The 17,461-nt window shown below is 37.1% G+C and overlaps 1 protein-coding gene across 2 annotated transcripts in view; it reads left to right on the forward strand.

Moving 5' to 3' along the window:
* Window positions 1-1,105: 1,105 nt before the first annotated feature.
* Window positions 1,106-17,461, forward strand: part of pcxb (pyruvate carboxylase b) — a 273,773-nt gene continuing 257,417 nt past the window's right edge. The window contains exons 1-7 of one of the 2 annotated variants that reach the window (XM_077229559.1): window positions 1,106-1,317; window positions 6,571-6,713; window positions 8,364-8,548; window positions 9,189-9,354; window positions 13,326-13,471; window positions 14,858-14,975; window positions 16,672-16,823. In XM_077229559.1, coding sequence (XP_077085674.1) covers window positions 6,572-6,713; window positions 8,364-8,548; window positions 9,189-9,354; window positions 13,326-13,471; window positions 14,858-14,975; window positions 16,672-16,823 — 909 coding nt within the window. In that variant the 5' untranslated portion in view covers window positions 1,106-1,317; window position 6,571. Of the gene's footprint in view, window positions 1,318-6,570; window positions 6,714-7,679; window positions 8,041-8,363; window positions 8,549-9,188; window positions 9,355-13,325; window positions 13,472-14,857; window positions 14,976-16,671; window positions 16,824-17,461 lie in introns of those variants that run through there. The other variant, XM_077229560.1, reaches the window with a different exon arrangement.

The raw sequence follows: 17,461 nt of genomic DNA on the forward strand, positions 1-17,461 counted from the left end.
GAGTGCTGTTGTTTCATTTGAATGAATTAATAAATGAATGAATGAATGAATGAATGAATGAATGAATGAATGAATGAAAAAAACGTCAATGCCTATTTCTGAATCACATCACTGCTATGCTGACATTCAGACCAACATGATTGCGAGTGTGATGTTGCTTTTATAAGTTAATTCACAAGAAATTTAATTTGAGATATCTTACATTTAAACACAATATTACCAGTGACTTTGTCTATTTTTTCTCCACCACCAAAAAAGGTTTCAAACGAAGGCAAAGCAGAGTGAACTGTGTGTGTCTCTGTGGTATTTTGTTACTCAACGAATCAGTATTTTTCAATCAATTGGTTGAGTGAATGATTCAATAATTAACTTGTTGGGGGCTTAACAATTGGAATGCTGCACCCTAAGGCTACATATCTTGGCTGCCAAGTCATCAAGCTCTGTCAAAGGATGTCTCAATTTATAGGATCCTTTGAAGGCAGACTTCGTTTCTCATCCTTCAGCCAGCATGTTTTGAAGGATGGATCAAGTGTATTTGCACACATTCCAATTCACACACACACTCAAAAAAAAATCAAAAAAAAGATTAGCAGGATATTGGTGCATCTTGGCTCAAAAAAAAAAAAAGAATTAGCACCACCACTAATATACAGAATGACAGACAGTCAAACAGTTAAATCACTGGGCCCAGGAAAACATTGATGTTTGTGTTCTCCTAATAAAGAATTATAAACACCTTTTCTCTTGTGTTTGTTTCTCTCACTATCCCATAATGCACACGGACTATCAAACATGGACTACGCAACACTCAGCAGAACCTTGTTTATCATCATATCTCTCTTCCCCCTCCTCTTCATTCATCCCTCCCTCCCAGTCCCTGTCTTTAAATCCTGCTGCTCTTTAATGGTGGGAGACAGAGTGCCTGTGGTTGGCCTGTGTGCACGAGAGTAGTATTACGTAAGCATCGGAGGATGAAAACCTGCATCTGAGAGAGAGAGAGGGACAGTTCAAAAGTGTGAGAGAGAGAGAGAGAGAGAGAGAGAGAGAGAGAGAGAGAGAGAGAGAGAGAGAGAGAGAGAGAGAGCTTAACAGGAACAGGCCTCACAGTCTCACAGCCTGTGTGACAGAAGAGCAGTTCTGGCTTTGTATATGATAGTGTGTACGCCTGGGTGCATGTCACAACACTGCCAAAACTCACCCGTTCCCTGGATCTGCTCATTGTACCGCAGGACTGCAGCAGAACTTTCTGGCCCATTCATTTGTTGTACATCTGACACCTACCCTGATTTTGGACTGAATCTGGACCTGGCTTGACAAGTGAGTATAGCTGTATGTGATCGGTTGAGTATTTACACTGTAAAAAAAAATATTGTTGGTTTAACTTAAAAAAGTAAGTTACCTGGTTGCCTTAAAATTTTAAGTTCATTGAAATTAAAGAAATTGAGTTGATACAATGAAGGAGATTCTGTTTTTTTTTGTTTTGTTTTTTGTTTTTAGTTATTTATTTAATTTGACAGGGACATTGTACATTAATAAAAACATTCCTGTAAATGTACCAGAATTAGCCAAAGGCTATTTTTCATCCGTAGTCCCTGGACAAGATGTTACAAGTCAACCTAATGAAAATAATTTTTGATTAAAAATACATAATTGAAAAATTTATAATTACACAATACAATAAAAATATATTTAGACAATTTTGGATCAATTAAAAACAATACAACAAATTTGAAGGAGTTTCAACAGAAAGTCAAATTATTATGTTATCTGAACCACATAAATTATCGATTTGAAAATCGAGTTGATTTGATAAAAGAAAAACTGTTGTGTTAACAAATCTTGTAAATAATTTGTTTACAGTGTAGTGTACAGTGTAGTGCAGAGAAAACCCTCCTGTAGCAAATGTTGTTTTGAACTGTGTATTCAGAGATCTTGTGCACGTGGTGATGAAACTACTACCATACATGTCACTTTTATGATGTGAGTGATTGTACATGTGTACATTTACTGAAAATAATTGTATTCTGCGTCAGATTCATCAGCGCTAGTTGTCAGTGAATATTCATTCGAGCATTTTGTCATATATAGGACCACCCCAAATGCGTTTTTTTTTAGGGTTGCACAATATATATCAGTGCAAATTCAGTTATCGGCCGATATCAATTGATATTGGATATATGTTGGCTAATATTGAATATTAATTTTTTCCTCTATTTTTATATTTAGATTATCTTTACTCTCATATAACACCCATTTAAAGTGAATCTTTTAAAAACACTGTTCAAATAAAAAAATAAAAATGAAAATCCAATGTTATACTGTGCATATACAGTGACATTGTGGTGCTTAAGTTCCCTTGTAGATTTTAAAATGACCGACTTTACTCTTTAGTATTTTATTTATGCAAAATTATATTGAGTTTAAATATCAGCCATTTATTGGTTATTGGCCACAATATAAGAATAATTATTGGCTTATGAGTTTAATGGAGGTAATTTTAATATTGTGCAACACGATTTTTTGCATGTGTGAATGTGTGAGAAAGAGTGTGAACGTGTGTATACATGTCCATGATTGTTTCAGGGAGGAAGACAGTGGAACAGAAACTGTGTGTACACTGGCATATAAACAATGTAATTTTTGCACAAGGTCTGTGTGACCTTTGGTCAGCTGTTTGGTGCGGAACTGTGCAAACTAGATCATTTGTTCTTGCCGCTTTAAGGACTTATAAAACAAGAAAGGAGGCCATCCTGTGTACTTACATGTGGTCATACTCATTGGACAATCAAAACAAAATACCACTTGTGTAATAATATATCTGATTGCATATCTTGAATGGTCAAGCAACTACAGATCAATTGCATTTTGTTATCATTAACTTACTCATCATTCAACCCTAGAGAGGATAAAATACTTTGTACAGAGTCCAGTGTTGTTTAATATTTAAATGATTACAAAACAAACAAAGACAAACAAACAAAGAAGAAGACCACCAACTTTGAACACTGGCAGCAAGCAATAGTTGTCATTTCACCATCTAGGTTAACTGTAGACCCTATAGTCTGTCTATGAGTAACCCTTCTAGCCAAAATAACCTTGAATTTGGTCACATGTCGTTTTTGCCAAAATAATTTGCCAATAGTCAATAGTCATTTCAAGGTGTTTGGTTTCATTTCTTTGACATGTTCTAGATGACCAGTATATTCTTGGGCAATGGTTAGACGTCTATTAAATTTTCACTGACTGCCCAAATTTTGCCTTGTTTAAGCCTGGAATCAGGGCTGTGTTTGGACGGCCATTAGACGTCTTTTAAACACAAAATTGCTTGCTGGGTGTCCACGCTTATCAAAGGGTGATCGGATAGTTTATACTTGACAGGGAGATAACAGTGCTCAGGTACTACACATTCACGAAAAGTCAGTCACATTGTCTGAAAGCTCTGTGTGTTTGATAAATCAAGTTTAAACAAAACAAAACAAACTGATAGCCCCTCCGCCTCCGCTATTAAAGCTGCTAGTCTTGTGCATTCCACGCTTCGTTTTTCCAGTTAATTAATTGCATAATCTGGGTATTTAAAGTTTAATTTTTCTATTTAAAATTTTTCATGTGAACAGAACAGACTGCTCGCAAAACTTCAAAACAGCATAAAATAGTGAAGACGTATGTGAATTGGGACGCACCTCTAATGTAGTGTAGCCTACATTATATTATATATTGTGTATATTATTATTATTATTATTTATAGATGTGTGTTTTCAGTTTTAGTTTAACCATGTCTATATTGACTTTGGAGGTGGACATTAGCTCAGATTGTATGTTGATAAAGTTGTGCATTGGGTTTGTATTGCTTGAGCTGGCCTCATCTAACGACAGAATATTTGCACTGCTTAGAATGCAAAGACAAAGAACATCTGTCTACCGGAGCTCTAATGGACAAACAGAGCAGGAAGTGTTAGTCAGGTGGAAGGAGAGGTGAAGGAATAGACTGAAAGGAGAGCAGTAGAGATCAACAAAAGGGCCCAAAAAAGCTCTGCTGATATATGGTTCTATTTAGATTGTGTATGGAGGCGGTGGACCATGTTAATTTTTGGCCTTTTAGGGCAGCGTTCAGAGTAATTTAACGCTAACTGAGCAATTTTGGAAGGCACCAAGAGGCTGATCATTATATTTTCTCTGTAATTTCCCCTTGTGAAGCCATCAGTGCTTCATAGGTGTGCCACGGTCGTCTGAATTATGGTTTAGTATGAACAAACATTTTTCCTTTCCAAAAGAGAAAAGAATGGAAGCAGCTAATATAGCAACACTCCTAAAAATAAAGATTCCAGGAGGGGAGGTTTGAAGAACCATTGTTGGTTCCCCAAAGAACATTTCAGTAAAAGGTTTTTTAAAGAACAATCATTCTCTTAGTGTGAAGAATTACAACAAAAATCGAATCGAACAAAAAAATGAAATAGAGAAAAACCTTGGTAACACTTTATTTTACAGTGTCCTTGTTACACGTTACATACAATAGTAAAATCTACAAATTATGCATAATTACATGCAACTAACCATAAACCAAACCGTAATCCTAACCCTAACACCAACACATTAGTAAACATGTATGATTAATATTACTCAGTACTTACATGTAAAATGACACTGCAACAAGTAAACCTTAAATTAAAGCCTTTAATGGAATGGAAAGGTTCTTTGCAGAACCATAGAAGAGTTTTTAAGAGTTTAAATTAATTTCACTGCACTTGGTGTCACACACACACACACACACACACACACACACACACACACACACACACACACACACACACACACACACACACACACACACACACACACACACACACACACACACACACACACACACACGTTGTTGTTCATTGGATTTTCCCACATTATCAAAGTTCATGTTGACACAGGAGTCTTGATGAAGGAACAACTAATGGCCCACTTACTCTTGTTCAAAGTTTGCTCGTTTTATGAGCTACTAACCTACTGAATCCTTCAGCCAATCACTGTTGTCTTTGACCTGTGACCAGTCAAAGCCAGTCATTGAGTTGCTCCCTATTTATTTACAAACATATCTATAGACTGCAGTGCACCTATCAATATGTGATGCTGGCTTGTATCAATATGTCTATTGCTCATACTTATAGATTTGAACACCCCCCACCCCAGGCATAGGCCTGTTCTAAGTGATATGATTTTCAGCAGGGGATAAAATAAGTGTAAAAATCCTTTATACTTATGGAGAGACCTAGACAAATCAGGCACAAGAATATCATAGAGATTTTGAAGTGCACTTCACAATCTCTATGATATTCTTCTGCCTGATTTGTTTTGGAACAGTAAGCAGCTACATTGTACAAACATGGAAAATACCAGTCACTTTTAGTTGAGGTTCTATGCATTCGTATTTCAAAATATAGACCTTGAACACATTGTAAAATATCAACACAGCCATTAGTACTTGGAGCCAAACAAAGAAAATGCAAATGAATAAATATGCAATGCAATGCTATTTAAAGGTTGGTGTGCTCACACTGCATAAACAGGTGGGTGAATACAAAAATGGGTTTGAATATTATTTCTGCCATCTGTGATGGTGTAGGTGAGACATAGACAGGAATAGAGTATAGTGAGATAAGTGTTAGCATACCTGGGCGTAATTCATAGTTTGCTTCCCACTGGAACACATTCTAAATACATTAGCACAGACACACTGGAACAGTTGTCTTAGACCAATCAGAGATCTATAAATATGTATAAACAGGTAGATGAAAAATTAAATCTTCTGATGGCCCTCTGTAAATTAACACTCAGGATCTTTACTCTTAATTGTTCTGAATATATAAGTAATTATTGAGAGTGGCCATGAGATGAGATCATTTTAATGTTTTGTGTCTAATTTTCATTCAAAGCACTTTAATGAATTCAGATACCCAGTCAAACAAACATATTAACAAACACTCATGTTAATGCATAACCACAGACACACTCTGAGAGTACATGCATACACCAACATCTAGGCTTTGAATACAGGTAATTGCGAAAATAGCAAACTGCAAACTTTGCCAAGGTAAACTGACCCAATTTTGATCATGTGCATTTCCTCTGTTCAATGTAATATAAAGAGTAAATATACACGGCGCAAGAGTACATGTAGGGAAAGATTAGAAAGATAATTATTTAATACAAAAGAGAACCTTTTTGTTTTCATTTATAAAATGGGACATAGTGTGATCTGTTTGAAGTAAAGACATAAGTATAGCTTTCGAAGAGAAATTGTTTACTTTACAACCACAAGATGGTAGCAGACCCTTACTACAGGAGATTCAAAACAATAAAGTAAGCTAGATGGATAGCCAGGTTATACATCTGCATTCATAGCCAGTGGAAAACGAAAGAGTTTTGAAATGCATCACGGCTCATATATGAGCATATGTTTTAAAACTTAACTGGACCATTGTTTTGGTGAAGACAGTAAGAGATCAGGAGCCTGTCCATTTATGATGGATAACTAGATCCCGAGCAATTTGTTCATCTTTGTCTTTTCTGTTTGTATTTCTCTAGGATGCTCCTGCATTTGGGAGGATCCAGGGGGAAGATGGGCATCCTGCTCATCAGGAGAGTGGGTTTGTTTTGTCGTTCTGCCCACTTGTCTCCCCAAAGCCTGGAGTATCGACCAATCAAAAAGGTCATGGTGGCAAACAGAGGTAATCCTGAGATTAAATATTTTGCAAACAGAAAAAAAAGTGAAAGTGAGTCTGATCCCTGGATTAGTGCTTTGAAAGTCTAAATACACACAGGCCCAGGAGTGCTGCATTTTAAATTAAGTTTCAACATAATATAAAAATTATCGTTCATTTTCATTCACTCTTGTCATTATCTTCTCATCCTTGTGATATTTATTCACCTGCTTGTCATTTCAAACCTGTGTGAAGGTTTTCAAACTTTTAGATGCAATACTCCAAATATTTAAAGTGTATTGCTCGGTAGTAACTGACCACATGTAATATGCATAATCAGATTACAAAAATTAAAGGGATAGTTCACCCAAAAATGAAATTTCTGTCATTAATTGCTCACCCTCATGTTGTTCCAAAGCCGATATAAGTTTTTTATTTATTTCATGATTAGATGTTATTCTCACAATGACAGTATTATTCATAAATCATTGATTCTCCATACTATTTCTTTTTTTATATTTTACATTTTCCTTTTTTTTTAAATCCTATACTGCTTATATATGTTCAGAAAGTCTTCCAGATTTGTGGATCATGTACTGTACCTATCACTGAAAACTGAGAGCCACACAGCATTTGATCTCTGGATTTACAGAAATCATTTCAATTTTAAGTGTTTTCTCAAGATTGCATATCTAATTAATTCCTGACAAACACATTAAATTTTGTTTAAATTTTCACTTAGAGAGTCATTTGACCATGTCTTTCGAAGGCTTTCATCTTTCAAACACATTCAAATGTACAAATTCACATTTCATATTAAGGGATTCCCCAACTTTTTTGTCAGCTGAACCTATTTGACCTAATATTAGAGATTTTCTCTTTCTTTTTTTGTTGATTAACAATAATTACTCACTGCATTATATCAGGCTGCTGTCACTTTAAGACATGGTCACAGTCTATGGACCTGGCTCACGTGACGCGGATCTAATTCGATGTTCTCCCTACTATTTACAGTCATGTTTTAGCTCAACGCTTATGAGGATACTCACAGGCATTCTGACAATTTTGTAAGCACAATAAAATATGCCAAGCTGTTTGTCTTTCTGTGCGTGCGTTTCGTATGTGTGTGTGCGGGAGCCTACTCGCACACGGAGGGCCATTTTAGACATTGCGCCAGCACCAATTCGAGTGGATGCTGTATTAATTGCATAAATTAATACGTTATTTTTGACAGCCACAATAGAAATAAAGTAAAAAAACTCACACGGGGCATTTTTCTCCCATATATTGAATTTTGGGCTCATTCTAACAGCATTCTACTTCATCCGCAGTGAAAGTGTTTACTCTCAATTGCGTGTTGACATGTCAGCTTGCACATCGTTAAAACAACAATTACGATATTATAGTAGACCCCTAAATTCAATTCAATTACATTTTTTCCCACCATTTTTCTCATTTAAAATCCTCTGATATAACTTAGTACATGAACTATTGTTTTTATTGTGCTTTTTGTTGTTGTTGTTTTGTCCTTTGAGAAACTGACAGGCTCATTTTCAGGTGAACTATAACTACTACCACTAACCACTAACAGTTAACATTTCACAAATTTAATTACAATTCAAAACAAAATAAAACAAAACGAAATCCTTTGTTTTACTATTGTTTCTCTTCCTTCAGGTGAAATAGCCATCCGTGTGTTTCGAGCATGCACAGAACTCGGTATCCGTACAGTGGCAATATATTCAGAGCAGGACACGGGGCAGATGCATAGACAGAAGGCAGATGAGGCTTACCTCATCGGCAGAGGCCTGTCCCCCGTTGCAGCCTATCTTCATATCCCTGACATAATCAAAGTGGCTAAGGTTAGACAGTTATATATATCTATCTATCTGTCAGACTGTGATTCATCTCCTCTGTCATTCTCTGAATGACGGCCTGTCTGCATTGTGCAATAAGCACATCTCTTCTAGTGCTTAGTATTCACATCAGCACTTCTCTATATGATGCTCAAATGGATCCATTCCTGTTTTTTTGGAATGGTGTCAGAGATGCCAGCCAGATTCAGATCCTTTTGCGAACTCTCTCATTATGCCACAGGCAGCTCATCTCTCAAACCAGCAGCTAGCCACCACAACAATACACTAATAATACATAAACACAAAGCAGTACACACGCACAACACCACATCATATTAAAACTGAACAAGCAGCCAACATCATCGTCTCTAACCTCAGCAGACGGCCTCAGAATAATTAGTCTTTCCTCCAATGCAATTACCATGTTGCACACAGTCAGCCAACAGAGAGAGGGGCCTTTTCAAATGCTCTCTGATTGGGAATTTAATGAAATTAGTATTTTCCAGCATCAGAATAATTAGGCCTGACTGCTGTGCCACATACATATCCCTGGCTAATGTTTTTTCATTCTGCTCTCATTTCTCGCTCTGTCTTTCTATTTCTCATCCATTGTGTATTTCTCTGCCTGTGCTTCTGTCCCTCTCAGGAAAATAATGTGGATGCGATCCACCCTGGTTATGGCTTTTTATCAGAGCGAGCAGACTTTGCCCAAGCCTGTGCTGAAGCCGGGGTGAGATTCATTGGACCTTCCCCAGAGGTTGTGCGCAAGATGGGGGATAAAGTGGAAGCCCGTGCCCTGGCCATACAAGCAGGTACCTGATAAACTCTACCCGTGAGATCTCTTTCTACATAGGGGAGGGGTGTAAACAGCATATGTGTACTTGGATATCGCATCCTTTGCTCTAGACACATCAATGCGTCCACCACATTGGAACAATCAACATGCTTAGGCTTGGGTATCGAGTATCGAGTATCGATTGGAGCCGGGACTAGCTTTGCGATTTTCCCGGTATTGTTCAAAAGTTTAAATTTCGATTCCTAGTTTCGATTCACAGTCCGCCGACCGGAAGAAGAAACCGCTGAACACCAACAAAGAAGCGTCCACTGGAAGTGTTGGCATAACCGAGCGAAGCAACTCGAGAGTCGTCCTAATGCTGCTAATAGCGCGTCAAATTCGCGCCTACCGCGTCTAGTTATACGCTTGAACACTCTGAATCCATTTGCGCGTCAAGAGCGAAATTGACGCACTTAAAAAAGCAATATTCGCGTCTATATAAATATAGACATTATAAACTGAAAAGCGGGCCTGTCCCCATTCGGGTCTGGTGTGAACGCAGCATCAAACCAAGGCATGGATATGTTCCAAAAGTGCTCTCGACGCCGTTCGGAGCACAGGTTATTTCGCTGGTTGCTCTCTCCTCACCAGATGACGAAGGTTTTACAAGTTGTTTCTTATTGTTTATTTGCTATTCTGCACTAGGTTAGCCCATCAGTGGGAGCACGGTAACATGTTTAAGTACCTGCAGCATCATACACTCATGTGTTTTCATGACGTTTTCAAAAATAAAGCTCTCTTGAGGAAAGTGTACCCCTATGAAAATATATTCATAATTTATAATAATTATATTCAAGTTCATAGATTTGATATTTATATTGTAGTTGAAAACAACCCTGTGAGAAATTCATAGTAAAGTTCATAAAAAGTAAAACGTTCATAGAATTAAAATTGATGGAGAAGGTTAGAGTATTTCCTTCAGAAAGATCGTTGGTTAGCTAGCTCATTTAAAATATCCTAAACTTTTTTGACCCTGCCTCTTAAAAGAATCGGAATCGAGAATCATTAGGAACCGGAATCGAAACAAGGAATCGAAATCGAAATCGGAATCGTTCAAATTCAAACGATACCCAACCCTAAACTTGCTGTTCATCACTCATACTAACAAATCAACGGATTTTCATCGAAAATGCCACAGCATTTTGCAGCCTATGGTTGAAATTAGGAATGGCGAAAACTAAAAATTTTCTTGACCGACCACCGAGCCCCATTAGCCGGTTGAAACCGGTTAACCAATTTGTTTTAAATATGCCACGCTATTTGAAATAACAGCCAATAGGCTTTATGCACAGCTTCACTACTTCCTGAACTTCAGCCAGTCCTTTGTTTCCTGTTTGTCATTATTGGACAAACTGATTAGTCCAGGTGTGCCTGATTATTGTTACTGAGGCCAGGCACACCTGAATTAATCAGTTTGTCCAATAATGACAGACAGGAAACAAAGGGCTGGCTGAAGTTCAGGAAGTAGTGAAGCTGTGCATAAAGCCAATTCGAGCCGCGCCTGAAATTTCGCAACTCTGTCGTATCTCTCTCTGCCTCCCGCTCACACACACACACACACACACACAGCGCTTCCACTCACGTCACTTTTTTAAAATCCCCTACAGCGCGAAACATGAGTCCCGCAAACGCGGCGCCGAGGAGCTTGTATGTAATCAGAGGACAAATGGCTCCTTAGTTTTGAAATGGTTTGGGTACAAGGTGATCGCGTTGAAAATAAAGGCGTTAGTCTAGCGTTGGAAGCTCATTTGAAACATTGCAGCGGCTCATTTAAGAAAATGACAGCTCCGAAGAGACTCCGCTTTAGTTTGAGGTAACGTTAGTTCTAACAATAATAAAGAAAGATGATGATCATCATCACCTTATCTGTTACCACTGAAATGTAGATGTAATGTATTTCTACAGTATTACTACTGTATTTAAGGACTGTATCACACAAGTTGCAACTTACTGTGTCATTCTTTTTGGTGAAATGGTCCCACACACTACGTTTCTTTGCACGCTTCATCCTGTCGTCTGCCCTGGCTCTAACCTCCAGTGTTTTAGCCGGTAGCCTTTACTTTTCGCAAACCTTGTGAGTGTGCGAACCCAAACGCTGTGACCTCGCGCCAAATGTTTTTTATTGGTTAGTACAAACAGGCGAGTTATGAAAAATTGAGTGTGAGGGATTTGTTCACTTCACACAAAAATATCTTGGAATGAGATGGCTAACTGTAGTAGCGTTTAGTCCACTGTCTATAATAGCCTAATTTAGAGATCACTTTTTTTTTAAACCGACTACCGACAACTTTGATAGGTTAACGTTGATACGGTCAACCATCGGTCAAACGGTCATCGGTTAGCATCCCTAGTTGAAATTCTATGGTTGAAATAACCGCCAAGCTATACATTTCAGTTAAAATGGGATTACCTTTCACAGGTGACAATGTCAAAGCTTGTGTTTTTCTGTAGCTATAACTCAAAATGCAATATCCATATGCAGAAATATCTAACATTAATGATAAACTAATTCCAGTGAAAATCATCTGCTAAAGTCAACTTGAACCGTCAACTTGCCCTCAAATTCTAGTTTCAGACTTATTCCAAATCCGATTTTTGTGCATATCTGATTGAAATCCGATCAGATTTTGCAAGAAATTTTGTGTGCTCAAAGTCGTGTGACCCTTGCATAAGACATCACCAATACTGGTGTAACAATGTAACTGGCAGAAAGAGTCACTGCAAAATACTAATCCATCCGCGGAGCCATGACAGCAGTTTCAGACCAGCAGTCTCAGAAGGGATGTTAAGGTACAGCTTATAGACTCAAGGACTATTGGTTAGGTTAGCGATGGAGACCGATTCCGTTCTGCCCTAACTTCCGTCCTGAGAATGGTGATTTGGCGCTGCTGGTCAGAAATTGAACAGGCAGAAACAAACAGCAAAAATTTCAGTGCTGTAGAACTTAAATCAGAGCTCAGCAAATCAAATTATATCAAACTGGGCCCATATAATGAACAATTTATGATGGCAAGAGAGAGTTTTCTTTAATTACGCCATGGCTGCTTTAACTCTGCAAGGCAAAAAATCCGATCTTTTGAAACATATCCTTTTTTGTCGCATCTGTTTATGTTCATTTCAGACATAACCAGCATGTTCATTTACATGAATACCTGTCAAGTCTGACAGTCAGAATGATATAACCTTGTTTCTAGTAGTAACAAGAACACCCCAATGAACGTTATGTTACATGTCCTTGTTATTGAAAAATTAATAAAACTTATAGAGAATTATATTGAATTAATTATTCAATGGAGAACAGACTCCCTCACACATATTAATTCTATTTATTTCATTACCTTAATAAAGTGTATACTCCTGTGTGTGGTCATTAGAAATAAAATATAACAAGTCTCTTTGGGAAATACGGGGGATGCTCTCTCATACCAAATATAATGCTGCATTTTGCTAATTCTTCACAGTTATTTAAATAAAAAATCATGTCCTTCATTTCCTTCACTTATGATGAAATGTGACCACAAAATGAGGCCTTCAGTGTAAAATAAAACTTATATACGTATATACTAGTCAGGGAGAGTCCTAATTTCTTCAAAATTTGCGCTTGACAAAACAACTTAAAGGTTGTTAGCTGGTCTTTCCTGGTTTAATCTGATGTACCTGGAAGTGTTGTAGTAGTATTCGAGACCGGTCTTGGTCTCAAGACCATTTTTTTAAGGTCTCTGTTTTGTTTAAGTCTTGACCGGAGTCTTGTCTTGGTCTCAGACTTAGAGGACTCTGGATTTTATCTCAAGACCAAATGTGATGCAGTGCCCCATTTAAATAGCTTTGTAAATGTGTGTGTGTGTGTGTGTGTGTGTCTGTGTGCGTGTGTGTGTGTGTGTGTGTGTGTGTGTGTGTGTGTGTGTGTGTGTGTGTGTGTGTGTGTGTGTGTGTGTGTGTGGTGTGAAGGTGTTCCAGTTGTTCCCGGAACAGACGCTCCCATCTCATCTCTTCAAGAGGCTCATGAGTTTGCCAAAACACATGACTTTCCCATCATCTTTAAAGCTGCATATGGAGGAGGAGGCCGTGGGATGAGGGTGGTCAGAGATTATGAGGTCAGTGAAGTTTCTGGCCCATGAAGGCGTACAAAATAAATGACAAGGGAATCAGAAAACCACATACTGTATGTCACTGTAATGATAGCAGGCCAGCCATCTAAATATACAGAGTGCTGCAAATTAAAAATTACAAATCAAACTGGAAGAGGGGAAAGTAATTTAAAATGTAACAAATTGCACACATCACTTTTTCACTTTAGGGCTCAAAAACATTCTCGCTAGATCCACAAAATCACCTTTTCCCATTTGAAAAACACAATCTGACATCATGGCCAGTAGTGCCCTGCTCCTCTTTGTCAGATAACTGTTAATTGTTTCAAGGCTAGCCCACCAAGCCATGTCGATCACACCTGTTAATGGGCCTCCTTTTCTGCTCATGTCTATACAGCATATAATGTTTATTTTATGTCAATGGCTACTGCCTATTTTACGACTGCTTTCAATTGTGTTACTCTATTATTAAGCTTAATGTGCTCCACTTGACATGTGGACATGCACATGTGACAATTACTACTCCAGGGTATAACTATCACATGGACATTGACAGCTCTGCATAGTTCATTTGGTGTATTTATTGTCTATATTTTATTGCCTATATTGTCACCTGCGAAAAGTGTTTGATTACCTCCATCTATAAGGCTCTGTGAGACATGTTGACAAGCTTTGTCTTGTAAAGTCTTGTAAAGAGTTTTTTTTTTTTTTTTTTTTTTTACATTTTGCACCGTGATTTCCGAACATCAAAAAACTTCTTCAACTACTTCACAGAAAAGAAATGAAAGTAAATCAAGCTCAATCTTTCATGAACACAATTGAGTGCTCAACAAAAGGCATTAGGGTGTGTGTGTGGTCTCTGTTCCTTTAAAAATATCAATCATTAACATTTTTTTCTCTATTATTCAGAATCTCCTTTTTATCAGACATGTACTTGAATTGACCCTTTGGGTTATTTCAATTTTAAACTATGGCTGGCTTTAATTATATTACGTTATATCAGATAATAATATTAGAATAATCTCTGAAGGATCAATTGACACTGAAGACTAGAGTAATGATGCGGAAAATCCAGCTTTGTTACCACAAGAATATATATATATATATATATATAATTTTTTTTTTTTTAATATTAAAACTGAAAACAATTATTTTCATTTGGTATAATATTTCACATTATTACTGTTTTTTCTTGTCCCCCCCCCCCCCCCCCCCCCATTTTTCATATCTTTTTAATCAAATGCACAGCCTTGCTGAGCAGAAAAGACTTTTTTCAAAAACATTAAAACATCTTACTGACCCTACATTTTTGAATGGTATATACATGATGATGATTATTTTGGTCATTGTTTTTTTTAATTATTGTGCTATTAAACTGTGACTGATTGGCAGGAGCTAGAGGAGAACTATCAGAGAGCCTATTCAGAGGCTCTGGCGGCATTCGGTAATGGTGCTCTGTTTGTTGAGAAGTTCATCGAGAAACCACGACACATTGAAGTACAAATTCTTGGTGAGTATATATATCCAGGTGTGCATTTTGTGTTTGTACATGTTCGGGTTGACAAATGAAACAGAGAGGGATGGATAATATAAGAATTTGTTTGCAAGTCCCTAGGCCATGTGCACATATTTGCTTACTATGATCTATTAGCTTCTCTCTGGTGTATTTCAGCCATTATATCTGAGTATTTTGGCTCATTAGACGTGATTTGCTCGTCTGGAACAGAGCTCATAGTCGATAACATACAGCTGGAATTGAATTCGGCTTGTTAACAGAGAATGGGTCTGTGTGTGTCCAGGGAACAACAACCACATGCTCTTTTTCTCTCCCTTTCTCTCACTCTCAGATAAACTGGTTTCATGTCTTCTTGTCCTCCAATATGAATATTATACCAAAAGATAAATAGACAAATATCTGAGATACTAGACAAAGGAATTAACTTAAAATGAAAGGATAGTATCAACAAAAAAAGTATTCACTAAAAGACGATTATGTTGTTCAGTTTTGTGTTGGATTCACATAAAAAATGGTGTCACTTCCAGGCTTTTGATAGCTAAAGGGATACAAAAGACTAAGTGAATTAAAAGTTCAATTGAGGACACAGGAAAGACCTGCAGTATGAAATTATGACAAAGTAAAACTTAACTCACAAGAAAACATATTGGTTAGAGGATGAGGAGTTTAGAAACTTCTGAAAATGTTATTTTTTTCTTTCCATGTGACAACATCTGCTCAAACCAAGGCCGCAACCATGTCATGAACATTGGGGGGACCAAGATGGTTTTTTTTGCTGTTGTTGTTGGTTGTTGGTTGTTGTTATTTTTTTGTTTGTTTTTTGGGTGGGTTGGGGTGTGGGCATTGAGTATTAGTCTTTTTACTTCAAAGAATTAGATAATTAAAAGGGATTTAAGGGAATAAAGAAAAAGTAATATGATAAAATGAGTTCTATGTCTAAGTAATCAGTTTTAACTATTTGCAAAGAATATTTTATATTATGCACACATTACGCTTATTCGTATATCTGTAATTTCAAAAACGCAAAACATTTCTTGCCTTGTCATATTCAGTTATGAATTACATGAACTGAATAGATGATAGCATATTTTCAAGTGAAAACAGCAACATTTTATAAAACAGTTGAGTTGAAGTGCTTCACATTTCTATTGCAAAATAGTTGTCAAATTCTAAAAGTTTACCTACTTACATCACTTACATCAACATGCTCTCTTCCACCGTTGAAACTATAGTGTCGTGTTGGAATTCACGTTCGTCTATTCGCCGCTGAGGCATACCAGCCTACAAATTTAACTTTTAAAAAATGTTGTCATCCAAACAACAAACAGAGCTGTGCAAAATAGCATTGAATCAAATATTTGGGGGACAATTTGGCCATTTCTAATTATTAGAGGGGACTTTTCATTCTCAGTGTCTATGGTGGTTATGGCCTAGGCTCAAGCCAGAGTTGTTGATTAACATTTCATGTTTATGTTCACTTAATTGTGATAAAAAAAAAAATGTATTTTCATTATATATATTATCTTAAAATAAGAAAATATTTTATACACTATTGATATTCAGATATATATGATAAGGACATATTCTGAATTGTGGGAGTAACCCATTTAAGAATCAACCTTAAAACGTTCTCTTTGCACCTCTCTCTGTCCCTTCTATCAATATTTATTCTTCTCGCTTTCACTTACAGGTGATAAATATGGAAATGTAATTCATCTGTATGAGAGGGATTGCTCTATCCAGAGGAGACATCAGAAAGTGGTAGAGATCGCTCCTGCTGCCCAGCTCGACTCTCACCTCAGAGACAGACTGACCTCAGACGCGGTCAACCTGGCCAAACAGGTACAGTACTGAAATCAAATGATTGACATACATTATACAACCTGTGTGACCACAGCTTTCACACATACTGTAAATTTCTCTTGGCAACAAATTGGCATGCCCTTCAAAAACTTTCTTCTATACGGTGTGAGTCAATCAACTCAAGGTTATAGTACCTTCTCTTATTTCATTATCCCTGGTCACATGCTCACACACACCCTCAAGGGATGTCCACCCGAGCACAGATTTCTCTGAACTACATTGCTTTATGTGTGTATTGAATGATTAACATATGCTGCTAAATCTCAGTGCTGCTCTATCAAAAGAATCAGTCACAGAGGAAGGTATAGGTTTTATTTATTGATGTGTTTAGCAGAGGCTGATAAATGGAGATTAAAGCAATCAAGGAGTTATTGGTAGTAAAGTTTCAGGATTGTCTGTCATTATGGAGATATGTGTGGCACTGCCAGTGCCTACATCATTTTTCTTTTACCTTCTCTCTATATCTCTTACAATATTTTACCTCTTTTTCATCCGTTGATGATAAGTAACAAAGTTTGTATTTTGATAGCTTATATTTTGATACCTACATGTGTGTGATTATTTATATTTTGATACCTACATGTGTGTGATTATTTATATTTTGATAGCTACATGTG

The sequence above is a fragment of the Siphateles boraxobius genome, unplaced genomic scaffold (assembly GCF_051911475.1).
Source record: "Siphateles boraxobius isolate OS27281-9 unplaced genomic scaffold, OSU_SipBor_1 130, whole genome shotgun sequence".
NCBI lineage: Eukaryota > Metazoa > Chordata > Actinopteri > Cypriniformes > Leuciscidae > Siphateles > Siphateles boraxobius.